Genomic DNA, 26737 nt, shown 5'->3' on the forward strand with positions numbered 1-26737 from the left:
GGAAAACACAACACAGGAAATAAAAGTTCAGTAGCTTTAGAAAGAAGCAATACTTTGCACTGAACTGTTCTAAAAGACCAGGTTTATACTGAAGCTGGTGAGAGGTAACAGGTGTAATAGATCAGTACTCAGGAGTCATGTGATCTGCCAGAGGATTCTGGAAGATGGAGTCCAGAGAAACCTCTGAGCCATAGGGATGCATGACAATCAGTAGGAAAAAATGATAACAGTGATCCCTGATCTGTTGGAAGGAAACAAGGGGGATTTGTGGTGATAAGGCATATATATGTCTACCGTATGGGTGGATAGGATATAAGAACCATATATATGCTGTTGGTCATTCTGTTCGGGAGAGGACATTTAGAATTGGCACGAATCCTCTCTCAGGTGCTTTATAGTGCTTGATATGATGCTGTTTTACTATGTAATAGTAATAGTATTAGTATTAGTATTATAATAGTAAATGTAATACTGAGTTTGCTAGCAACTCAGTATTGGCGGAGTTTTTCTTCACAACATCTACACACCATCGCCACTAAATAAACAACAGGAGTAAGAGCGCACTATGCCTGTAGGAGTTCTTTAGCAGTACCACCCGGCAAGCAGAAAGGAATTCATGGTTGTCTGAGCATGTAATCATAATTTAAAGGCAGGATTTTCTCCACCCATCCAAAGTAAATTATGGGCTTAAGTCAGGGTAAACGGGTTCATTGGCTTTTACAGCACATTTTACTTTTTGTTTGTTTTATTTTTTAGCTTTATTCACTTCATTTGTTAACAGGTTTCTAACACTGTATTACAAGAGGCAGTGATTTCTACAAAACTATTCAATGCATTTTTACATGTTTATTAAAAAGGTTGTGATTGCAGTGGGAATATCTTTTTAGAAGTGGTTAAAATGTCTGCGGTCAGAGAAATTAACCTTGATGGTGGGACATTTTACAGATTAGTACTATGAAAGAACATCATGGGATTAGAGTTGTAACAAAAAATGTTCCATCTGCAACACTAAGGATCAAAAATTTCACTTTCAAAATAGCAAACCTCTTGCTTACAATTAACCGCCATATCTTAAAGTCACTGCCTTCAGATACTTCTGACCGCTGAATGCTAAATCCTACTTTTTAATTCTGAGAGCTGTCTTTGAGAAATACAGGCTCTACCTTTTAAGAATTATAAGAATTATAAGGTTCTATCTGCTAATAAACAAAAAAAGGAACAGAACCTTAAACGATGCAAACTCGTCTTGACTGAAAGATATGAAATTAACAAATATAACGTCAGCGGTTACAGTGTAATACAACATAGAACACTGTTTTACATTCACTTCAGATATTTGCAGATGTATAACGGGTCACATATAGAAACAAGAGGCTTCATTTCTTAAAATGTATGTATAGCATGGTAGCTAACTTTAGTATTTTATTTCCTCGCAACCAGATAAAAAGATCATCATATTGGCTGGTATTCCTTTTACCTAGTTAGCTACTTCTTAGTATTAGTACAGCTTATTTAGGTCCTGTTTTCCAGGCTGAAAATTTTGACACTAGTACTGCTAGTAACTGCTTAGAACTTTAAAAGGTTATGTTTTAAATTAAACAGTTGGCAGGATTGCTACACTTCCAACTTACCTTTTACCACTGTTTTTTTGTTAAGCTGCTTAGAAAATATAAAAGCTCATTTTACTTCAGTGGTTTGCAAGTCATTACCATAGCCAGGCAACATCCTGGCCATGTGGGTAAAACATGCATTCTGACTGTGTGTTCTCACATTCATCAGCCATGCTGACTGGAACTGCAGACAGATGTTTAGATCAGTGGAGCTCCCCTTTAAGCTCTGCACCATGTTTGCCGCACTCAGAGAAGCCGCTGTGGGCTTTACATACACTCGCCCTTATCATCTTAGAGCTACACAGCAATACTGACATCTGTCTATATATTGTTCATTTCTGTTTAGTTGTTAAACATGGTTCTTATTAAAAGTGAAAGAATGTCCAGAACAATACGCAATTGTTAATCAACAAAAAAGGTTTACTTAAAGGGGTACTCCACCAATCTTTCAAAAATTCTGCATAATTAAATGATTAAGATGTAAACAAAGTAATTGAGAGAAGTTTGGTTAAAAATACTTAATTCTAGAGGAACTTAAGTCAGAATCGTTTACAGCGGTAGTGATAGGAACCTGACGTCTGAAGAGTTTAAGGCCTCTAAAAGCTACATCACACAAAGTCATTACATTAAATGGTTATGAATGCTCAGCCTGACACCTGAGACATTGTTTTACAGTAGGTTTGAGATAAGTGTTGGCCTAAAATGTATTTTAATCAATTTATTTTAAACTGTTTATGGTGGAGGGACATATTATGGGTGTTCTAAGGCAAAATAGCTCCCAAAGAAAACACTTTTTTTTCAGATTTACCACCATTTTACCTTCAACAGCATTCTTGTGAATGTTGGTGGTTTTGAATAGTAATTAAAATGGCTATATTTGTGTTCCCATCACCTGGTTCCCATCACCACCACGGTAAATAAAGCAGAGTCAGTAAGTTTCTTTACAAATGGACCGTTTCGCATCAAACTGCTCTGAATGACATTGTTCCCATTCCAGCCACTGAATTATGGATTTTCAAAAAGGTATCTTGAGATTTTATAAAGTCACTATTATGCTTATCAAAAAAAATTTATCAGTTTAAAGCAGAATGACACTTACTTGATTATTTTGCTTCCCATTTGTTTCTTTAACTGTAACTTATTCACATTTACATAAGAATTTACTATGAATTATCAGAAGTTAAATATTACTTATTTCATTTGATGTTTTGCTCTCTCAGTACCTGGAGAAGAGCTGGCATATAGCTGAGCTCTGGCAAAAGACAACTTGACACCCCCCATCCCCCACACTTCTCCACATTTATACACTTTGTCTCGAGTCTTTTCACAAAATTATGAGGCAAATGTTGGTTTATTAAAAAGGTAAACGATGAAGAGCTACATAAGTAAGTATGCTTAAAAAAGCTAATAAAGTAAAACAGTAAAAAGTAAAAAGTAAAAAGTAAAACATGTTTCTTAGAGGTTACATATGTTGTGCAAATATAACCAAACATCAGTGGGTAGTGTGAGAAAGTGACTAAATACATAAGAACATAGACTATATAAAAAGTACAAAGACTAAACAGCAGAGTAAAATCTCGATAACCTTCACAAAAGAGGTGACAAACTTAGTGGTGCAAGAACCCTTCTTAGAACAGCTGACATGACAGTAAGGACCTCACTTGGTCACAAAACACCACACCACACACAAAAAACCAAGAAAGCACAATCACAGATATACCACAAAGTTGGCATGTATCTTAAAAGCTTCTTAGAGTTACTTTCACTAGTACAGGATATCTATCACCACAGAGGTGTACAGTAATCTAAACCGATACATGTTGTTAGATCAACAAAATACTGGCTTAAGTAGAAGTAGTCTAAGTAAAAAAATTACTTATAGAAGTCTAATAGTGGTCTAGCAAAAACAGGAATAAAGGATCAGCCTCAAGAACTCCTCACGTACAGAGTTTGCTATAGAATTATAGCAGATTTTCTTAGCACCTCTAAGCACAGGAATTGAGGTTCATTAGGCACTGCTCTTCTCCTTTTGGGTTCCCTTTGGACTAAAATAAAATGCTGCAGCTCCAAGGTGAAAGGACAGCAAAGCAGTCCAGGTGCTGAGCCAAAGGAACAAAATGAACTGAAACACAAAAAGTCTGGGAACCCAGTGTGAATGACTAAAGTATGGTCATCTAAAAATACTCAGAAGGAGTATCCCCTGAAATTTTACTACATTTAACTAAGCAAATGTATTACAATTACTACTCACCTTTGTCTATCACACACAGGTCTGCAGGAGAGCTAACAACATCATGAGTGATTCCAATTATCATAAATCTCAAAAGATTGATTCATTTAAAATTAGTTTTGTATTTGCATGATGATCTTTTATGCAATAGTCTTTTAAAGACTTCAGCTTTTTCCAGAAGTTATGCATATCTTGTTAGTGTTTAGTTATGTCCATTTTTATTCTTTGGCCTTGTGTAAAAACTCTGGAAAATAATCACTGATATCACCGATAGTGGCAGTCCTGCTACTCTACATTTAGCACCCTTTTCTCTAGCAGATTGTTGTACCATTCCTCAGCTGACTGAATGGTATCCCACTACTAATTTGACCACAACTGCTAAGACTTTGTCTCATTGTTTCTCTTTTCACAATTTCCACAATGGCAGCCATTTCTAATGACTCAGAATGTGGACGGTGTACTTAATTTACAGCCTTTACAGGGCTGGGGAGATGCCACTTCCTGAAGCAGGTCTTTGGAGCAGATCCACACAGTGGTACATCACAACGTCCACACTGCCATGAAGTGTCACTCCTCCTGCCTTCCAACTTGCATTGTCTGCACGCTCTCCGACCCCCTTGGATACGTTCAACTACGTGGTCCATTGGGATAGTTTTAGGAGGATCAGAGCTCAGTTGATCATTACAGAGCTCCTCACAGAGCCTCTTCCGAAAAACAAGGTGCGACATGGGTTTTTGTGATTTGACTTCGCACTGCTCTTTGTACAGCAGGTAGGCGTTCACTACAGCCATGTCCATGAAGTGGAAGAAAAAGCTTTTATACCAGCTGTAGGTCTTTCTGCGGGTGGTATAGTTCTGAAGCCTTTGGTCGGACAAATCTACTCCACCCATGTACTTGTTGTAGGCCTTGATTGGTGCTGGCAGGTGAAATTCACGGGCTTTCCAGGTTCCATCAGGTTGTCTCTGCCTTCTTGATACCACATCTCCAGTGTAGGCCTTGTGGATGGTGGAGCAGATGGAGACCTCTTTTGTGTCCATCCACTTCACAAACAAAAGGGGTCCCTGTCTGATCCATCTCATGCTGCCTCGCTCTGAAGATCTGCTGAGACAGTTTTCCTGGGTTCTTGGATATCCTGATCGGTTTGCTCGCACTGTGCCACACGCCCCTATCTTCATCTCGTAAAGGTCCCTGAACAGAGTGGGGCTCGTGTAGAAATTGTCGCAGTATAAAATGTAACCTGTGCCGAGAAACTTAGGATTCAAAAGAGAAACTACAGAATCATAACTTAGTCCGTGGAGAGATTTGAATGGACTTTTACCGGTGCAGACAATGAAATCACAAGTATATCCATTTGCTGAGTCACACAGGACAAACAGTTTGTAACCCCATTTATGGGGCTTGGACTTTATGTACGTCTTCAATCCATTCTTTGCCTTTGTGGGTACCATTCTTTCGTCAATAGACAAGTGTTTCCTGGGATGATAAAAAGCTTTGCAAGCAATTTTCAGGCTTTCCATCAGTGGCCTGATCTTCGCCAGCCTGTCATAGTCTGCTGTTCCTTTTTTGGCATTATTTTCACTGTCTTTGTCTGGGTCGCTGATGTGCAAGCTCCAGCTGATGGCCTGAAACCTATCTCTCCTCATGACTCTCCTCACAAAGGGTGTCTGCCACACATTGTCTGATCGCCAGTAATCTCGGATTGAGGGACAACGAATGACACCCATAAACACAAGAATTCCGCAGAATTTCATAAACTCTCCAATCTCTACTGGTTCCCATTTATACTTCTTGCCTTTTTGTTTCTTTACCTTGGCATTCTTGTTGGTGTTAATGCAGAGACTTGCAATGACATCCTTGGAAAAAAACAGCTGGAAAAGATCAAGTGGTCTATATTCTTCAGTATGCTTGAGAAGATATCCTGGCTTCCGGTTAGGCCGGAATTGAAGTTGGAAAGGCTCAACATCATCCTCATCTACATTCTTCCACCTCTCTGACTTTTGTGATGATTGTTCTTCTCTGATGACGAAATGGCAATAGAGAACATAGTTTAGCTTATTTAATTTTCTGTGTGTGAAAAAAACCACCCACAAAGTTATAAGTTACACTTACTCAGATTCAGACTCGCTGGCGGCTGCTTCTGGTGAGCGCTCTGCTGTAGGAGTCTCAGGCTCTTCGTGTTGCCTGTGAAAACACAAAAAACTTATGAATGATATGAATGTCAAAACATCTGTCTAACAGCAACAACTGGTATATGCCGCTGCTAAGCTGCTAGCTACTTATAGGAGATAGGAGCTGATTAGCATTAGTTAGCTAGCATGGTATCAGCCTGCTCGCCAGAAAACAGGTTTGGCTCTGGCTAACTAAAGCACTACTTACACAAATAATGACAAACCTGAGGGAACAAACTCGAGCAACTTAATGTTGGATGGACAGAAGACGAAATTAAACTTCTGTTCTGTGGCGTTTGGATCTGTAGCTTAATAGCTCACCTAACGGTAGCATAGAAAGCTAAACCCGTTCTGTGGTGTCTGTAGCGTGTAAGCTAATCTCTTAAGCTAATGACAGCTTATTTATTAGGCCAAATGTACTGTTCCACACAGAACAGTACATGCTCAGTTCCAGCTAACCATTGTTCAAATTACACACGTCTACAAAATAAAGACTCATATCTGAGAGCTCAAAGTTGTGCGACTGGTGTTGGTGTGACAGATGAAATCAAACATGTTCTGTGTTGTGTGTAGCTGTTAACCGTCGCTGAGCCACGGTCCTGTGTAGTTTATCTTATGCTAACCATACACTAGCAGACTTTGAAAAGACTTTTGAAAGACTAAAGTCTGACTCCCTCTCACATCTAAAGACAGTGTCATGTTTTTTAGTCACAGACTATGATTTTGCAAAGACTAGGAATCTTGCAGTGTCACTATTTACAAGACTGCAACTAGATTTTTGAGATTATTCCCCATCATGCACCTGGTGGAAATTTACAAGCAGATAAACACTTTTCCTTCCACTCTATAGTGGTACAGATGGGAAGATATGTTGGCTGAATGTGTAAAGATCTGGAACTCAGATTAGTTCACTATAGAACTGTATACTCTGGCAGATCATCACCCAGAATTTTAATTAACCTGTAAAATGTGCAGATACTTTTTTTTTTATTATTTGACATAAAGATTTACACATCAACACAACATGCAGCGATTCAGCAATGTTGACTGGGTGTCATGAACTAAACCATAAGAAACAAACAAACAAAATAAGAAAGCATTCTTCAATAATGGCATTCTTAAAGTCCTCTGCACATTTCCTGACGTGTTACAGGCTCAGTGAACCCGAAATATTAATAATATTAATATTAACAGTTTACATTTAAGTTAATATGATTATTGTATTGAAGTGGAGCAGATTTGCCGTTTTTACAGAGATTTCAGGCACTCACGCATGCATTCTCTCTCCCTGCGACGCGAATCTAACAAGACTCTCATGATTTTATTCTGTCATGGATATTTGTCTGCGACACTGAAAACGCTTGAAAAGTCGTTTGGTGTAAGGCCGGTATTAGGCATTTCCTAGTCCTGATTTAGCAGCACATCAGATGGAAAAAGAAGCCATTTCCACCACGATACAGCGGTGGGAATCAATCAGCTCTACAGTTCTAATCCTGAGGCCAGATTCTTAAAGCTTCATTGAAGTTATGGCTGTGATAGGGTCGCTCTGTGATCAGCGACCTTGCCCATGCTTCATTCTCAAAAGAAGGGTGGGACATCCTGAGGTAGTCCTCAGCATAAACCAGCACAGGTCGAGTCTTAGGTTTAGGACTACTCTGAGGTGGTCCGAAGTTTTACTAAAGTCCGATCACACCCACAGAAAAGACAATCTGGAATAGAAATTCTATCACTAGAGCAGCCAGTTTTGACTGAGGGATGGGAATTGAGAACCACTTCCAAACTGTCTAATGCATCAGAATCGTATACCTCTGATGTTATCAGTTTCTTATATCAATGCCGGCATGTTTTTCTGAGATTTGTGCCTTTCAAAAACTCATGTAGTACCTGCGTGTACTCTGCAGGGAACTTGCAGAGAGGAAGAAGCAATCCAAAGCATGACTTCATTTCATGAAGAAAGGTGACAACAGTGCTACTTGCCATGTCTGTAAAATGATTTTAAATAAGGGTGGAAACTCCAGCAAAATGCTGAAATCTATCCTGGTATCCTTTGATGCATTATGTGCTATAGTTCCAGAAATGCCATATACTTTACACTTTTACGCAACAGTGCCACTGCTTCCCAAACAGGCATGCTGGTACTGAGGGTAAATATTCTGTGTTATAATAACATTAGTGCCATGCAGGTGGGCTTTTACTAGAAAAACCTAAAAACAAATGTTTTACCAATTTTATCAGTCAGTTTTATATTTGTTTTCCAAGTAATTTACCTTTGAGAAAATGAATAATGAATAAAAAATAAGCAGAATCTACAATGTCATTGGCATAAATAATTTTTTTATATTCCCTTCCCCTTGAACGAAAAATGTACCTGCACAGAACCTTTATTTCTGACAGTGCAAGTGTTTCGAGATTCCACCCTCGTTCAAATACTCGAGCCAAGATTAGTGCTTGTGCATGTGAAAGTGTGATGTTAATGACAATGTGAAACAAAGTGAAATGAAGGGGCTTATTATTATTATTTACTGGAGTAATAACTGCTTTAAAGTAGTTTTCATAATTATGTAATAAATATAAAACACAAACGAGGTGGTCTTTGCTCCATTAAATACAAATCAGAAATACTGTACGTGTAAATGTTAACCTATTCTATATATATGTGTGTGTGGGTGTGAAAAATCCGATAAGAAATCTGATAAAGAGAGCTGGAACTTAGCTCAGTAATTACATTTCTTAGTGCATGTGTACTTGGATTTCTTTCAGATTTCTCAGTCTGAGCACAACACAAAATCAAAATCTGACACAAAATCTAATAGTTATTGCAGTTATTGGATTAAAGAGCAGCTACTAGACAACATAATGGTTATAGATGAATGCATACATAAAAATATATGAAGAATAACCTGCACGTCAAGAAAGCAGACATTAAGAAAAATCTGCAGGAGGTTTTTTTTTAACAATTTAATTAAAACCATGACATCCCCCACCTCCACTCCCACCCCGAAGTCCGTATACTAGTAAACCCGCCCTGTGCAGACTTTTGAAGCCCACTTTACCACCCCGCCCACCTCCAGGAGCTCGACGCTAATTGGTCCTTGGGCTTTTTAGTCCCGATTTTAACCTGCCGTGCAGCTGTAAAACGGTGAACATCCGTTATGAAAACAGAAAATCCAGGGTTAGGTTTAACCAAGTTTAAAGAAAAGGTGGCAAAATAATAAATCCTACTTCATGAAGAAGAATCATGGAGTGAAAAGAGCAACACACAAAATCTCTTTCTCTCACACCCACACCCATCCCTACACACGCACACCCACCCCAAACCCAGCATGAATGGCTCTAGTATAAGCTGAAACACGCTCATATCCATTATTAACTTCTCATTTTTTTCATGTCCTAATCGATCTAAACAAACCCACCAAACAAAAGCACTCACGCCAGTCCGGGGTCATCCTGGACCGGATCCATTCCATTGAAAAACATCTCCTCATCGTCGGAAAACCCACTCTCAAATCCGGAGCCCGTGTCTTCATCACTCGAGCTTAAAATCTCGTTAAAGAGATTCTCTGCCGCGGCTCTCCTTTTCCGTGGCGTGGACATGACTGAACTATCAGACCAAACAAACCAACAAACTGTCTTTCTCGAACAACGCGCTTCTGCTCGACTGGGTTCTGCGTGCGGTTTAGGTTACCCGAAGGTGCAAAATAAAGGGGCTCACTGATTCATGAATCGGTTCAGTGAGTCACATAACCCATACATACATACATACATATATACATATATATATATATATATATATATATATATATATATATATATATATATACATATATATATATATATATATACACGGAGCCCTGCTAGTGACATCCAGTGTAAAAAAAAGAGCTGTTGTAAAGGCCTAATTATCTCCTTCCCATGGCTAACTAAGTTGTGGTCATGCATTAGGATCTTTTTCCCACGCCTTACTAAGTCGTGGCCTTGTATTATTTTTTATTTATACGGAATGTCACCAGCAGGCTCTGTAACGTTTTGCGACTGTAGCGGCTATTTTCAGGGCAGCAGTTATTTCCAGTTGTACAAGACTATTATCCCAGGATAAATGTCTCAAGATACTTTCCCAGGATAATTATCTCGAGACTTATAAGGAAAACTCTAGCACTTCATCTCTACTGAAAAGCTTGTAGATTTCTCTGTGTGCTCAGCTATATGAGCCATCCTCTATGGCTGCGTCCAATAGCTGAATTAAACTTTCTTTCCTGTCTGCTTTGCTTTGATTTTACATATAGGACAGCAGATCCAGGACCACTCCTTACAGACCTCCATGTGGTCCAGTGATTTCCTGCTCCCAACACACCTGGTCCAACTAAGTGGTTACTTGAGCTCCTGTTGAAGTTGAAAGTTGTGAAGGCGGAAAAAAAACAAAGGTTCGTTCATTTGTTCGGACGCAGCTTTTACCGATGAAGAAATGACTCACTGAGCCAAAAGAACCAGAACCCGGCGTGGTGGTCCCGCCTCCTACAGGCCGGAGAATCAGTGGGCGTAATGACTGGGGGTCTTTCTTCAGGGATCTCGCATTTTTTTACTTCAGCCAATCAAATACCAGAACTCTGCTCTGCTGTCAATCACATTTTATTACGCCAATCTCTGCGTAATAATCTCTAAACATTCGCCCAAAAAAGGTGGTAACTGCGGTACTATTGGTCAATACAAAGGAAAACACAGCGAGAGCCAGCGACCATGTCCGTGACCATGACCATGTCCTTTGTGTCCATAGTCACAAAGTATCATGTATTTTTGAAAGCACAACTCATTATTGTGTCATATCATTAAAGTTAATCAATAACTTGTTGATAAGAGACCTGGAGGGAAAGCGTATCAGTGTAATATGTTGAAAACTCAGTTTGAAGAATATCTCAGAGGTCAAGACACTTTAACCGTCCGCATAGTTAAATAACTGTATGTACAGTTTAAATACGTCGCTGCTGTCAGAGCAAAACCTTGTATCTCCAAAATTATAACTTTACAGGAGAAGCAAACAACTTACTTTACTTTTAATCTAAGTCAATGGAACCAGACTTTTTCAAGTCATTTTGGGCCGCTTCTTTTGGTCCGTTCATTTTGAAATTTACACAGTGTAGCAGGCATTTTCAAATAATGTCAAAAACTGAAAAACGACAAGATACGAGGTTTTCCTCCAACAACAGCGAAATGAATGTCCGAAAGCGGCCTACATTAACAAAGGCCGAGATCTAACAGAGAGTGAGGCTGAACTGAGCCACACCAAAACAGATCTTGAAAAAATGTAATATAAAACACAATTATTATACACTCCAGGGCTCTGGGTGGGCAGAGAGGTGCCGTCACTGTATTACTAAAAACCCAGTTAAATTGTATTATAACTAGAATGAAATACATGAATGGGTTTAGTTTACTCACCTCTCCCAAAACCAAACATTCAGATTTCACCCAAATCTTTGGTCATGCCTGCTAAAAAAAAAAAACAGCATTGACCAGTATTTGTTGCCTTTGGATGCTGGTATGCTGGTCAACCAGCATGACTGTGATGGGTGACCAGCTAAACCAGCACCAGACAGGCATAAACTGGCTTAGACCAGCATGAAAATGTCTGTATACAAGAAACTGTACATGCACATATGTGTGGCAAACAGCCTCAATATGGAAACAATATGCAGATATACACTCTTTAAAAAGGTTCTTTAGTAAAGGGGATTGTTCTGTATAGGACCATGAGTTCTATATAGAACCATTTTAAGCTTAAGTGGTTCTTTGCATGGTGAAAAGGTTCTTCAGACTGATGGAGAATGTGTTGTATATGGTTCTATATAGAAACATTTTGAAAATGGTTCTATAAAGAACCAAAAAGGTTCTTTAATTATTACAATCTTGACATCTTAACAATAGAGGAACACTTTTAGTGCTATATAGAACCATATACATCATTTTCTTCATTAAATGAATCTATATTCGCTCTTAAAAAGATAAAGTTTCTTTAGTAAAGACAGTGGTTCTATATAGAACCAAGAACACTCGAAGAACTCTTTACATGCTTAAACTGTTCTTTGCATGCTGTAGGTTCTTCAGATTGATGGTGAATGTGTTGTATGTGGTTCTATTTTGAAAATGGTTGTATATAGAACCAAAAAAGGTTCTGCTATTGTTACGATGTCAAGGTTGTATCAATGGAAGAACACCTTTTGGTATTATATAGAACCGTTTTCAAAAAGGTTCTATAAAGAACCATTTACAACTTATTTTCCACTATATGAGCCATCCTCTATGGCTGCGTCCAATAGCTGAATTAAACTTTCTTTCCTGTCTGCTTTGCTTTGATTTTACATATAGGACAGCAGATCCAGGACCACTCCTTACAGACCTCCATGTGGTCCAGTGATTCCCTGCTCCCAACACACCTGGTCCAACTAAGTGGTTACTTGAGCTCCTGTTGAAGTTGAAAGTTGTGAAGGCGGAAAAAAAACAAAGGTTCGTTCATTTGTTCGGACGCAGCTTTTACCGATGAAGAAATGACTCACTGAGCCAAAAGAACGAGAAGGGGAATGCTGCAGACCGGAGCCCTAAAGGGGAGGTAACTGGGGGCGGGAGTCTGTCAATCATTTTTAGCATCAACTAATTAAATAACTACTCTTGGCCGTCAATCACATTTTGCCTTGGCCAACCGCAGATTAGAACCAGCTGTCCGTCATTTTTTGCATTAGCCAATCTAAAGGTCTGTCTGCAGACATGCACTCCCAGCCTGACCTGCACCGCCAGCTTGTTAACGGCACCAGCGCTGCTCTGACACCACAGAGTTTCTGTTGGTTTTATGAGGGAAAAACAGCGAATCACGAACTGCTGGGCAACAAGAGCTACACTGAATGTATATGAACGTTCTCATAGTGATAATAAGGTAATTAAATATGGAAACTGTCAAAATAAAGCCACGACGATAAACATAATGTCGGGTTCATTCGCAGAAACACAAACAAACTACTGCTGAAACCCATGAAAGCCAGGCTGAAGACGATCAGAACCGTTAGGATTAAAACCTGATGGTTTTGCTTCGGGAATTGGCTTGATGGTTGCCGTTAGAGAACTTTAGGAAACGAACAACTGCACATGGAATCAGTCCCAGAACAGCTGATTAAATGATCTGAGTCCCTTACACTGTGATATCAACCCAGAACACCATTAGACTACTGAAAACCACCAGGAACCGACAGACACTTTTAATGGGTTCTATGACTTTTTTCAACTGGTAGGTAAATTAAATGTAGTTCTCTGGCCGTGTTCTGGACGATAAATGGATTAAGTGATGAAATCGCTAAGCAGAAGCAGCCAAACGTTACCGTGTAATCTGGATGTTGTGAGAAGGAGAATGCTGCAGACCCGAGACCTAAAATCATCATAAGCACAAAACACTGAAGGCAAACAGTTCCATTAGGAACCAAGTGGCTATGAAATCACTTTTTGTTAACAAGCAAAGTTTAAGTGGAATCACCCAGCTGGCATTTCAACGTTTATTCACGGTTGAATCAACGTCACAGATCATGGTTGAAACAACGTTGGATTATGTTTCGATTTTGAAAGATGAATCAACGTTGATATCGCGACGTTGTTTCAACGTCTTACCTTTCAACGTTGAGGCTCCCAGATAGCAAAAATCAGTGGGCCCACATCCCGGCTGAATACTGCATACCGATCTTATACCTCGTTTGCCGAGACTTTGGTTTGTATCTCCGCCCAATTCTGGCCTAAATGCTCGGCTCACATCCGGATACGTTGTGATATTAACACTCCCAGCTAGCAAAATATACTCAATTTACTTCCATACAGTTTCGGCATAAACCTAAATCTCTATAACTACATGTACCTCAACCAAAAGCATAGCATTTGCTAAGATGTAGACTAACATTCACTTTTATTCTGAAATAGCGTAACAGAATCCAGACAACAATAAAAAGAAAACCAACTGACCCAATAGCCAATGAACACAGTAAAGCACAGGCAAACACAGCTGAACAATCAATAGTTTGTCACAGTTTTAATATGCATCATCATCTATGAAGTTAGTACGAACTGTATCATCAGTAACACATCCTTAAAGCTCACCTGTTTTCACCTGTAAGCATGCATGAATTTCAATGACAACACTAGAAATGATTTGGAAACAACTGCTTTAATTGTCTTACATAAATATACAGTACATGCCTACAACACTAACAAAATGGAAGTCAGTACATAAACAGTTAACATATACCAATAAACGTGTTAAAGAAAAATACACACAAAACTGAAGTGTGCAGTACACCACTGTGCTTTATTTTATACACACACACACACACACTATCATTTACAGCTACCTTGTATTCACTCATTTTCCATTTAATCAGGTTCACCAATAGGTGAGTACTTTGTAGCTCTGCAATTAGAGACTGTAGTCCATCTGTTTCTCTGCACACTTTGTTAGCCCCCTTTTACCCTGTTCTTCAGTGGTTAGGACCCCCATGGACCCTCACAGAGCAGATACTATTTGGGTGGTGGATCATTCTCAGCACTGAAGTAACACTGATGTTAGTGTGTGTTGCGCTGGTCTGAGTGGATCAGACACAGCAGTGCTGCTGGAGTTTTTAAAAACCTCAGTGTCTCCGCTAGACAGAGAATAGTCCACTAACCAAAAATGTCCAGCCAACAGCGTCCTGTGACCACTGATGAAGGACTAGAGGATGACCAACACAAACTGTGCAGCAGCAGATGAGCTATCGTCTCTGACTTTACATCTACAAGGACTAGCAGAAGTAGAAGTGTCTAATAGAGTGGACAGTGAGTGGACAGTGTTTAACTCCAGCAGCACTGCTGTGTCTGATTTACTCACACCAGAACAACACACACTAACACACCACCATCATGTCAGTATTACTGCAGTGCTGAGAATGATCCACCACCCAAAAAATAAATGTCCTGGGGGGCCCTATGGGGTCTTGACCATTGAAGAACAAGGAACAAATTCCAGATGGAGGGCAGGAAGTGTAAAGCGGAAAACAAGATGGAGGCAAGCCCATACTATGCTAACTTAGACTGTGTTACGAGAGAAATGTTGGACAGATGTTCCTTTTCAAAAGGAGTGTTTTTTTTCCCCAACTGAACTGAAAGACTTCCCTGCTATTGAGGCAGCAGATATAAGCAACTTGTTTGTTCACCCATCTTGTGTTTAACTGTTAACCCTGATTTAAGTGTAAGTGGTGTTGCTTGTACCTTTTAAATATATCACCTGTGCACAGATGAACTGTGCAAAACATATTTTTTGCTGGTGTTTTTCTTGCATTTTCCCCCAATGAACAAGCTTTGGGACCTGATAAAAGAACCTTGTAGTTTCTCAGTTCGAACTAATTTAGCAACCATAAACGTAAACCATAGGCATTTCGAGAACCTGTGACAGTGCCTTCTATGAAAATCACTTCCTGCCCTCCAGTATGTGCCACAGCAACGCAGTGATGTAATGTAATTTGCAAACAAGCTTAAGTAAGGTGTACATAAAGCGGTCAGTGAATGTATATATAGAGCATGTGTGGAAGAGAGAGAGAGAGGCAGACAGAATATGAGAATATGTGAGGACCCAGGGCTGTCAGTCGGACACGGTGGTCTGCAGCACGGGGGCTCCACAGGGAACTGTCCTCGCTCCCTTTCTCTTCACCCTCTACACTGCGGACTTCAAGTACAGCTCTGCCAGTTGTCACCTGCAAAAGTTCTCTGACGACTCTGCTATCGTCGGCCTCATCACAGACGGAGATGACAGGGAGTACAGAGAACTGACGCAGGACTTTGTGGAATGGTGCCAGAGGAACTGCCTGCAGATCAACGCAGGAAAAACCAAGGAGCTGGTGGTGGACTTCCGCAAGTCCAAACATTCTCCTCCGGTGCCTGTGAACATCCAGGGAATGGACATTGAGATTGTGAAGTCCTATAAGTACCTGGGTGTTCACCTCAACAACAAGCTGGACTGGACTGACAACACAGCTGCCCTCTACAGGAAAGGCCAGAGCAGGCTACATCTCCTGAGGAGACTCAGGTCCTTTGGTGTGCAGGGACACTTCTCAGGACCTTCTTCGACGCTGTGGTGGCATCAGCCATTTTTTATGGAGTGGTGTGCTGGGGCAGCAGCATCTCCATTGCTGACAGGAAGAGACTGAATAAGATCATCAGGAAGTCCAGCTCTGTCCTGGGATGTCCTCTTGACCCAGTGGAGGTGGTGGGGGACAGGAGAATGAGGACTAAGCTAACAAACATGCTGAAGAACCTGTCCCACCCCATGCACCGCTCTCTGACAGCACTGAGCAGCTCCTTCAGTGCCCGGCTGCGGCACCCGCGGTGCGTGAAGGAGAGATACCGCAGGTCCTTCCTCCCAGCCGCTGTCAGACTCTATAACAGTCACGGCACTCAGTAGACAGTAGTTTACAATTACTTTCCATGTGCAAGAACTCTCAACATCACTGCCACAGCACTTTACTGAGTGCAATATCTCAATACACCATGCATAGTATATTCACTGCGGATCATTGTCAACATGTTTACCACCATTATGTGCAATTATGTCAAGTGCAATATTTCTCCATTTATTTACTGTTTTTTTTTGCTATTTTATTCACTGTGCAATACTCACTACAATACATACCTTTCTACATTTCTAAATTTAAATTTAATACTTGGTATATTTTTCTTATAATCTTTGTACATATACATATATATCTTTATACTTTTATTGTTTATTCTATTTAAATATTGTTTGTATATTTCCTGCTGCTCTGTCTTCTGTGCTGCTGTAACACCGCAAATTTCCCCATTGTGGGATTAATAAAGGATTATCTTTTCTTATCTTGTCTTATCTTATGCACATCTGACCCCTACCCAATAATGTTAAATGTACTCGGCTCTTAGCAGACGTGGAGGTCTCTGGTCGATTTCTTTGTCACCTGCTGCGTGACTGTTACTGTGGATTCTTCATAGCTGCATCTAAAATAAAGAAAAAAAGTCAGCAAGATCAGCTGAAGCAGACAGCAGGCATTACGAGAAATAAATCTACAAAGAAACATGAAAAAAGCAGTTGTGGGTGCAACAGCATAGAAGAAGGAGTGGGTTTCTGTAAATAACGATGTGCTGGTTTTCGCAATGACACTTAATATAAGTCCTATTGCATTTAAATTAATATAGATTGCGTTATGATTTCCAATTCACAATTTAAAAAAAAGTACTTTTGTACTTTAACTCAAGTGAAAAAACAAATAAAATATTTGTACTTTAAGAATTTCTACTTTTACTCAGGTTCAGAAGTTTTGTACTTTGCTCACTCCTGCTGAGAAGGCTGGCTTCCGTAGCTTAAAACAGGGCGGGTTAATAGGGAGTGTAGAAGTAAAAGAGGAAAAAGACACTGAACCAGGACTTAAAAAAAATTAAGTTAACGTTGTTTCCATACCTGAAAGATGCTGCTGGTGTACAAAGGACGCGCAGGTGACTGCAACAAGAGAACAAGGAGATTTCAGAAACATCACTCTGAATAACCTCCGGTCAGTGACGCAGTGATTTCTTGTACAAGCATTAAATGGTTTTATTCCACTTACCATACACAAATTAATATTCTCATAAAGTGGATGCTCAAACTTGAGTTTATACAACAGATACTGAATTTCCAAAAGCTGAACACTGACCTAACGTTAATCGCTTTAGATATTCATATTCAAGCAAGTAAAACTATCGGACAGAAAGTAACCAATTTATAGCTCAGCTCAGTTAGGATAACTTATCCAGTTAGGTTAATAAATTTCTACCAATTCAAAATTCCTGAATAATTCAGTCCAATGTAAACATGTAAATGATGTAAACATGTGGCTGCAGAGTCATTCAGAGTGGTTTGATATAAAATGGTTCATTGTAAATAAGTGTACTGTTTCTTTACAGTGGTGATAGAAACCAGGGGTCACCATGACAACAACACAAATATAGACACATTATTTACTATCTGAAACCACCAGTGAACCTACATGTGTTTTTGTGTAATGGTGGGAAAAATAGTCTGGAAAAAAAAGAGCTTTCTTTGGAGACTATATTGCCCTGCATGCACCCCTCCGGCATTAATGAATTAAAAGAAAAAAAACAGCAAGTTAAATTTTTAATCACAAAACTACCATAAAACAAAGGTTCAGGCATCACACAGTATATATCTAACCATTTCATATAGTAACTTTCTAAGAGAGAGTTTTCAGAGGCACTGAATTCTTTGGACATCTGGTTCCACTTTGAACATTTCCTCAATCGTAGGTTTCACTACAGCAGGGCATTTCACGCCAAACCACTGTGAATGACTGTAAACACCGCAACCATTTAATTGTGCAAAATTTTTGAAAATCAGTGGGGTTCTCCTTTAAGTTTTAACTCCGGCTCCAGTCACTCGACGCGTCTCTCCCTCTAAAGATTTCTGCTTTGTCTCGTCTGAGTGAAGCATCAGACCTGGTCTGGGCTGTGAAGCTGTACCACGGTAAAGTTAGTTTTGTTTTCGATATTCGTCTTTTCGGCGCTAATAACATTTGATCGGACTACGGTAGTCAGTAAAGACTTACATATTCATGACAGTACGACCACAGAGAGTGATGCACACCTGTTCTTTTAAAGTTTGGGTGACATTTAACGTACCGCTATTTTGTGTTAATACCATAGAACTGAGACACGTTTTTCAGTCGGAAGAAAAATCATGCACTTCTAGACCACGCCCACATCCATGCACACGCCTCTGTTTTCCTCCAAAGCGTTTCAATGTATTTAAATACATATTTTAATTGTTCGTGCTAACAATAGACACCGCCAAACAATAGAATGTCAATAGCTCCATAAACACTGTGTCCATGCACATCTGATTAACTGTGTTATTTACTGTAAATTATGGTTAGAAATACACACCACTTTAATTTAGAAAAAGGATTTGAATTAACCTGTAACTAAAATGTACTTGCCAATACTTGTCCTAACAGTACTGAGCATACCTTACCTGTAAAAACTGATACTACCTGTATACTGATATAGCTAGTTAGCTTGATGCCGGAGGTTCAGTAATCGACAGACATTAGCAATCTTGAAGGTTTAATAGATCCTTAACCATCTAAAATATTAGTTTAAAAAATGAGAGTGTAGAAAAGAAAACGTCTTATTTAAGTGGATTAAATTGCAAATCAAAAGTTTAAATCCATCAAACACTAAGTGAGTCAGATGTAAGATGTAAGTGAGAGGGAGAGAAGAGAGAACATGGCGGAATGTAGTGACAGAGATTCGGAGATATTTCAGCCTTCTATGAAGACCAAGTCTGACGTTTGGTCATGTTTTGGGTTTTATAAGGATGCAGAAGGAAAGTTAATTGAAGATGACCACCCTGTCTGCAGATGACCACCCTGTCTGCAGAACAGGCCGAAAGAAAATTGCGGCCAAAGGGGGCAACACATCAAACCTTACGAGTCATCTTCGCGACCACCACCCGCTACTTTAGAGAATGCAAGGTTAACTTTAACGGAGAAGTCTGTGGAGACTTCGCAATAGAAGAAATGTCACGGTTTGTGTGGTTTAACTTATGCTTATGGTTCGTTAATAATATAAAATGAAGCTTTTAGTGTCAAAAAAACCAAAACAAAAAACAATCGGTGAATCAGCTGTGAATCGAAACTAAAGCTTTTAACACGTATTTCTGTGGAGCAGAGTCTCCAAAATGAGCTCTGAGTCAACAGTCACACAAGCTCTGGAACGAGACGCTGCAGAGGTTCAATCTGCACAGCTCCCCCTTTCTCGCTTGCAGTGTTTACTTTCTGAGAAGAGAATACCTGTCTCAAATCACTCAATGTCCCCTACATAGTGCGCTACTGTTCAAACAAACACGATCATCATTAACAAGCAGTTGAGTTTTAAATAGGGGATTTGTAACCTGTTGTTAATGTTGATTATAGATGACTTAGTCGAACGTTTTTTGCACTCTTTGGGTGAAGGATTTGCTATTTCATGATCCACGAAGTGCACTACATAGGGAAGATAGTGTGCTTTGAGACGGGACCTCACGCGAGTAAACGCTGTGTGCCGCTTTTGGGAAAAGCAGAGTTTCAGAGATTAAACTTTAGGAGTGTTTCTGCCGCAGCTCAGATGCGCATTAATTTTAAGTTATGTTATAGTTTTAAAATGCTTTTAGAAAAGCAGCTCCACAGGTGAAGACACACTGTGTGAGTTCTACACTGTCTGCAGCTCACAGCGCGGTCACGCAATTCCTCTGTGATTTTGGCTGTTTTTCCTAGTGCACTGTATTGATTAGGGGTTCAGCGCCACAACGGCACAATAACGCTGCAGTTGCAGTTCGGACAGAAATCCCCCGAGTGCAGCACTTCTTAGAAGTAGTAATTTTCCATTAAGACCCACCTCAGAGTTGGTGGAGATTTAATTCTCTATGCAGGGAAATCCCTAATTATTGTACTTAATAATAATAATAATAATAATAATAATAATTACAGCAGTAATAATAATAATAACTTACAACAGTAATAATAATAATAATAATAGTAATGGTGAAACGAATTTCAGTTTGTGTATCAGTATTTATTTATTTATTTTACTTTTCAACGCTTTTGAACAATATCGCGATAATATCGATAATCGTGATAGTTCTGGTCATGATAATCGTGATATGAAATTTTAATATCGTTTCATCTCTAGTTGGGTGTAATACAGCTGAAATGCTACTGAAATTCAAAATGGATAAAAGTTAAAGCAATATATCCAAACTTTAAAGGCTGTGCACCATACACAGCTGTTTTTAATGTTGTAAATAATTTAGCTGAAAATACATAAAAATTAATAAAAAGTAGTTACAGCAATATGTACAAAATTTTAAGGGCGTGCATCATTGCTGACGCCTCACTGCACCATACACAATTGTTTTTAGTGTTGGGTGTAATACAGCTGAAATATTATTGAAATTCAAAATACATAAAAATGAATAAAAAGTAGTCACAGCAACATATCCAAAATCCAAAAGCTGTGCATCAATGCTGACACCTCACTGCACCATACACAGCTGTTTTCAATGTTGTATATAATTTAGCTGAAATATTATTGAAATTCAAAATACATAAAAATTAATAAAAAGTAGTTACAGCAATATGTACAAAATTTAAAGGTTGTGCATCACTGCTGACACCTCACTGCACCATACACAGCTGAAATATTATTGAAATTCAAAATACATAAAAGTTAATAAAAAGTAGTTACAGGGATATATCCAAAATCCAAAAGCTGTGAATCATGGCTGACACTGTACTGCACCATACACAGCTATTTTTAGTGTTGTATGTAAGATGCTAAAAATATTATTGAAGTTCAAAATAAATAAAAATTTATATAAAGTAGTTATTGCATTATATCCAATATCCAAAGGCCGTGCATCATTCCTGACACTGCACTGCACCATACACAGTAGTTTTTAGTGTTGTTTGTAAGATGAGCAAAATACTATTGAAGTTCAAATTAAATAAAAAAAAAAAACGTATTTATTGCATTATATCCAAAATCCAAAAGGTGTGTATGACTTCTGACACTTCACTGCACTGTACACAATTCTTTGTAGTGCTGTATGTAATGTGACTGGAATATAGTTGAAATTCAAAAATTATGAAAAATTATTTAAATGAGATATTGCATTAGATCCAAAATCCCCAAAAAATTATGAATGGTGATACCTAGCTGCACCATACACAGTTATTTTTAGTGTTGTATGTAATGTGGCTGAAATATTATTGAAGTTCAAAATAAATAAAAATTTATATAAAGCAGTTATTGCATTACATCCAAAATCCAAAAGTTGTGTATGATTGCTGACATCTTGCTGAACCATATACGATGGTTTTAGTGATGTATGTAATATGATTGAAATGCTATTAATTCAAAATACATAAACATTAATATAAAGTATAAAGCTATTTCAGCTAAATTATATACAACATTAAAAACAGTTGTGTATGGTGCAGTGCAGTGTCAGCAATGATGCACAGCCTTTAAAATTTGGACATATTGCTGTAACTACTTTTTATTAATTTTTATGTATTTTGAATTTCAATAATATTTCAGCTGTATTATTTACAACATTAAAAACAGCTGTGTATGGTGCACCAAGGTGTCAGCAATGATGCACAGCTTTTGGATTTTGGATATGTTGCTGTGACTACTTTTTATTAATTTTTATATATTTGGAAATTCAATAATATTTCAGCTGCATTATTTACGACATAAATTTTGGACATATTGCTGTGACTACTTTTTATTAATTTTTATATATTTGGAATTTCAATAATATTTCAGCTGCATTATTTACAACATAAATTTTGGACATATTGCTGTGACTACTTTTTATTAATTTTTATATATTTGGAATTTCAATAATATTTCAGCTGCATTATTTACAACATAAATTTTGGACATATTGCTGTGACTACTTTTATTAATGTTTATGTATTTTGAATTTTAATAATATTTCAGCTGCATTATTTACAACATTACAAACAGCTGTGTATGGTGCACCAAGGTGTCAGCAATGATGCACAGCTTTTGGATTTTGGATATGTTGCTGTGACTACTTTTTATTAATTTTTATGTATTTTGAATTTCAATAATATTTCAGCTGCATTATTTACAACATTACAAACAGCTGTGTATGGTGCACCAAGGTGTCAGCAATGATGCACAACCTTAGGATTTTGGGTATATTGCTGTAACTACTTTTTATAAATTTTTATATGTTTTGAATTTCAATAATATTTCAGCTGTATTACACCCAACACTAAAAACAATTGTGTATGGTGCAGTGAGGTGTCAGCAATGATGCACGCCCTTTAAATTTTGTACATATTGCTGTAACTACTTTTTATTAATTTTTATGTATTTTGAATTTCAATAATATTTCAGCTAAATTATATACAACATTAAAAACAGCTGTGTATGGTGCAGTGAGGTGTCAGCAATGATGCACAGCCTTTGAATTTTGGATATATTGCTGTGACTCCTTTTTATTAATTTTTATGTGTTTTGAATTTCAATAATATTTCAGCTAAATTATTTACAACATTAAAAAGAGCTGTGTATGGTGCAGTGAGGTGTCAGCAATGATGCACAGCCTTTGGATTTTGGATATATTGCTGTGACTACTTTTTATTAATTTTTATATATTTGGAAATTCAATAATATTTCAGCTGCATTATTTACGACATAAATTTTGGACATATTGCTGTGACTACTTTTTATTAATTTTTATATATTTGGAATTTCAATAATATTTTAGCTGCATTATTTACAACATAAATTTTGGACATATTGCTGTGACTACTTTTTATTAATGTTTATGTATTTTGAATTTTAGTAATATTTCAGCTGCATTATTTACAACATTACAAACAGCTGTGTATGGTGCACCAAGGTGTCAGCAATGATGCACAGCTTTTGGATTTTGGATATGTTGCTGTGACTACTTTTTATTAATGTTTATGTATTTTGAATTTTAATAATATTTCAGCTGCATTATTTACAACATTAAAAACAGCTGTGTATGGTGCACCAAGGTGTCAGCAATGATGCACAGCCTTAGGATTTTGGGTATATTGCTGTAACTACTTTTTATTAATTTTTATGTGTTTTGAATTTCAATAATATTTCAGCTGCATTATTTACAACATTACAAACAGCTGTGTATGGTGCAACAAGGTGTCAGCAATGATGCACAGCCTTTGAATTTTGGACATATTGCTGTAACTACTTTTTATTAATTTTATATATTTTAAATTTCAATAATATTTCAGCTGTATTACACCCAACACTAAAACAATTGTGTATGGTGCAGTGAGGTGTCAGCAATGATGCACGCCCTTTAAATTTTGTACATATTGCTGTGACTACTTTTTATTAATTTTTGTATATTTGGAATTTCAATAATATTTCAGCTGCATTATTTACAACATAAATTTTGGACATATTGCTGTAACTACTTTTTATTAATTTTTATATATTTGGAATTTCAATAATATTTCAGCTGCGTTATTTACAACATTACAAACAGCTGTGTATGGTGCACCAAGGTGTCAGGAATGATGCACAGCTTTTGGATTTTGGATATGTTGCTGTGACTACTTTTTATTAATTTTTATATATTTTGAATTTCAATAATATTTCAGCTGCATTATTTACAACATTAAAAACAGTTGTATATGGTGCAGTGAGGTGTCAGCCATGATGCACAGCCTTTGGATTTTGGATATATTACTGTAATTACTTTTTATTATTTTTTATATATTTTGAATTTTAATAATATTTCAGCTGCATTATTTACAACATTAAAAACAGTTGTATATGGTGCACCAAGGTGTCAGCCATGATTCACAGCTTTTGGATTTTGGGTATATTACTGTAATTACTTTTTATTAATTTTTATATATTTTGAATTTCAATAATATTTCAGCTGCATTATTTACAACATTAAAAACAGCTGTGCATGGTGCAGTGAGGTGTCAGCAATGATGCACAGCCTTTGGATTTTGGATATATTGCTGTAACTACTTTTTATTAATTTGTATATATTTTAAATTTTAATAATATTTCAGCTGTATTACACCCAACACTAAAAACAATTGCGTATGGTGCAGTGAGGTGTCAGCAATGATGCACAGCCTTTGGATTTTGGACATATTGCTGTAACTACTTTTTATTAATTTTTATATATTTTAAATTTCAATAATATTTCAGCTGTATTACACCCAACACTAAAAACAATTGTGTATGGTGCAGTGAGGTGTCAGCAATGATGCACAGCCTTTGGATTTTGGATATATTGCTGTAACTACTTTTTATTAATTTTTATATGTTTTGAATTTCAATAATATTTCAGCTGCATTATTTACAACATTACAAACAGCTGTGTATGGTGCACCAAGGTGTCAGCAATGATGCACAGCCTTTGGATTTTGGATATATTGCTGTAACTACTTTTTATTAATTTGTATATATTTTAAATTTTAATAATATTTCAGCTGTATTACACCCAACACTAAAAACAATTGTGTATGGTGCAGTGAGGTGTCAGCAATCATACACAACTTTTGAATTTTGATTGTACTGCAATAATTACTTCATATTAATATTTGTATTTTAACCTTCAAAAGCATTTCAGCTGTATTCATTGCAGTGAATGCTGCATTTTGAATCTAAGCAGTATTTTAAATGTTCAATGTCTAAAATGTCGAAATTGAAAATGGAAAAAATAACTTAATTCTGACTCACTGAGTGTTTGATGGATTTAAACTTTTGATTTGCAATTTGATCCACTTAAATAAGACGTTTTCTTTTCTACACTCATTTTTTAAACTAATATAGATAGTTAAGGATCTATTAAACCTTCAAGACTGCTAATGTCTTAGGACAAGTATTGGCAAGTACAATTTAGTTACAGGTTAATTCAAAGTCCTTTTTCTAAATTAAAGTGGTGTGTATTTCTAACCATAATTTACAGTAAATAACACAGTTAATCAGATGTGCATGGACACAGTGTTTATGGAGCTATTGACATTCTATTGTTTGGCGGTGTCTATTGTTAGCACGAACAATTAAAATATGTATTTAAATACATTGAAACGCTTTGGAGGAAAACAGAGGCGTGTGCATGGATGTGGGCGTGGTCTAGAAGTGCATGATTTTTCTTCCGACTGAAAAACGTGTCTCAGTTCTATGGTATTAACACAAAATAGCGGTACGTTAAATGTCACCCAAACTTTAAAAGAACAGGTGTGCATCACTCTCTGTGGTCGTACTGTCATGAATATGTAAGTCTTTACTGACTACCGTAGTCCGATCAAATGTTATTAGCGCCGAAAAGACGAATATCGAAAACAAAACTAACTTTACCGTGGTTGAAGTCGTTACCTGCTAACTAGCAAACTAACAGCCCCACACACCACAAACCCTGATTAGTTTCTGTTTATCGGACACTCCAGCACCGTCCACTCGACTTCACTCGCTCAAATTTGAGTAATTTTCCTTGAAATTCGTCGGAGTTTAGCACAAGTTAGCCGGAACCGAACCGGACTTCCAGCAGAGCTGTTAGACAGCCTGCTAACGTTAGCTAACCTTGAGCTAACTTAGACAGTAACTCAGTTTATTAGCTATACTTAGACCATGAATTCGACAACGTCGCTCCAAATTTAAAATAATAATTAGAACAAGTTACCTTTTAACTGCCTTCATAAACGAGAGAAACAGTCAGAGGTGACTAGCCTAGCTATCCCACCATAGCAGACCACCGGCTAACTAGCTAACTTAGCAAGTGACGTTAATGTTTGATTTACTGTATAAAGAGTTGAACATTATCAGATTTTAGGATTAAATCTAAGTAAATGTTCGATTAAAACTGCTGGTACGTCAAATAAACCAAGTGTTACACACCAAACGCGCTTTGAAGCCTCCGAAGTTTCCAGAAGCCGCTCTGAACGCTTTTCCCGCTCAGCTGAACGTTGGTGAATCGCGCGCGTCGCTCCAGCGCAGGCGCACTCGGGCAGCCTCGAAACGGGTGTAGTCAGCCCGCCTCAGTCCGGGCGCTGATTGTCAGTTTACATAGCTCTTCATGCTGTTTCAATGGGCGGCAAACAAGTTTTTCTCCGCAAACT

The 26737-nt window shown here is 37.7% G+C and overlaps 1 protein-coding gene and 1 long non-coding RNA gene across 2 annotated transcripts; both read right to left on the bottom strand.

Annotated features, from left to right (window-relative positions):
• Positions 1 to 3118: 3118 nt before the first annotated feature.
• Positions 3119 to 9684, bottom strand: LOC118803777 (piggyBac transposable element-derived protein 4-like). The gene is made up of 3 exons (XM_036564272.1): positions 9439 to 9684; positions 5950 to 6021; positions 3119 to 5856 (listed from the first exon to the last, which is right to left on the bottom strand). The coding sequence occupies exons 1-3, from the start codon at positions 9600 to 9602 to the stop codon at positions 4302 to 4304; spliced, it is 1791 nt and encodes a 596-aa protein (XP_036420165.1). The 5' UTR covers positions 9603 to 9684; the 3' UTR covers positions 3119 to 4301.
• A 7146-nt stretch (positions 9685 to 16830) lies between these two features.
• Positions 16831 to 26587, bottom strand: LOC118803778. Its single transcript, XR_005006926.1, has 3 exons — positions 26517 to 26587; positions 17491 to 17529; positions 16831 to 17030 (listed from the first exon to the last, which is right to left on the bottom strand). It is a non-coding gene; the product is annotated as an uncharacterized LOC118803778 (long non-coding RNA).
• Between the last annotated feature and the right edge of the window lie 150 nt (positions 26588 to 26737).

The sequence above is a fragment of the Colossoma macropomum genome, unplaced genomic scaffold (assembly GCF_904425465.1).
Source record: "Colossoma macropomum unplaced genomic scaffold, Colossoma_macropomum, whole genome shotgun sequence".
Taxonomy (NCBI): Eukaryota; Metazoa; Chordata; class Actinopteri; order Characiformes; family Serrasalmidae; genus Colossoma; species Colossoma macropomum.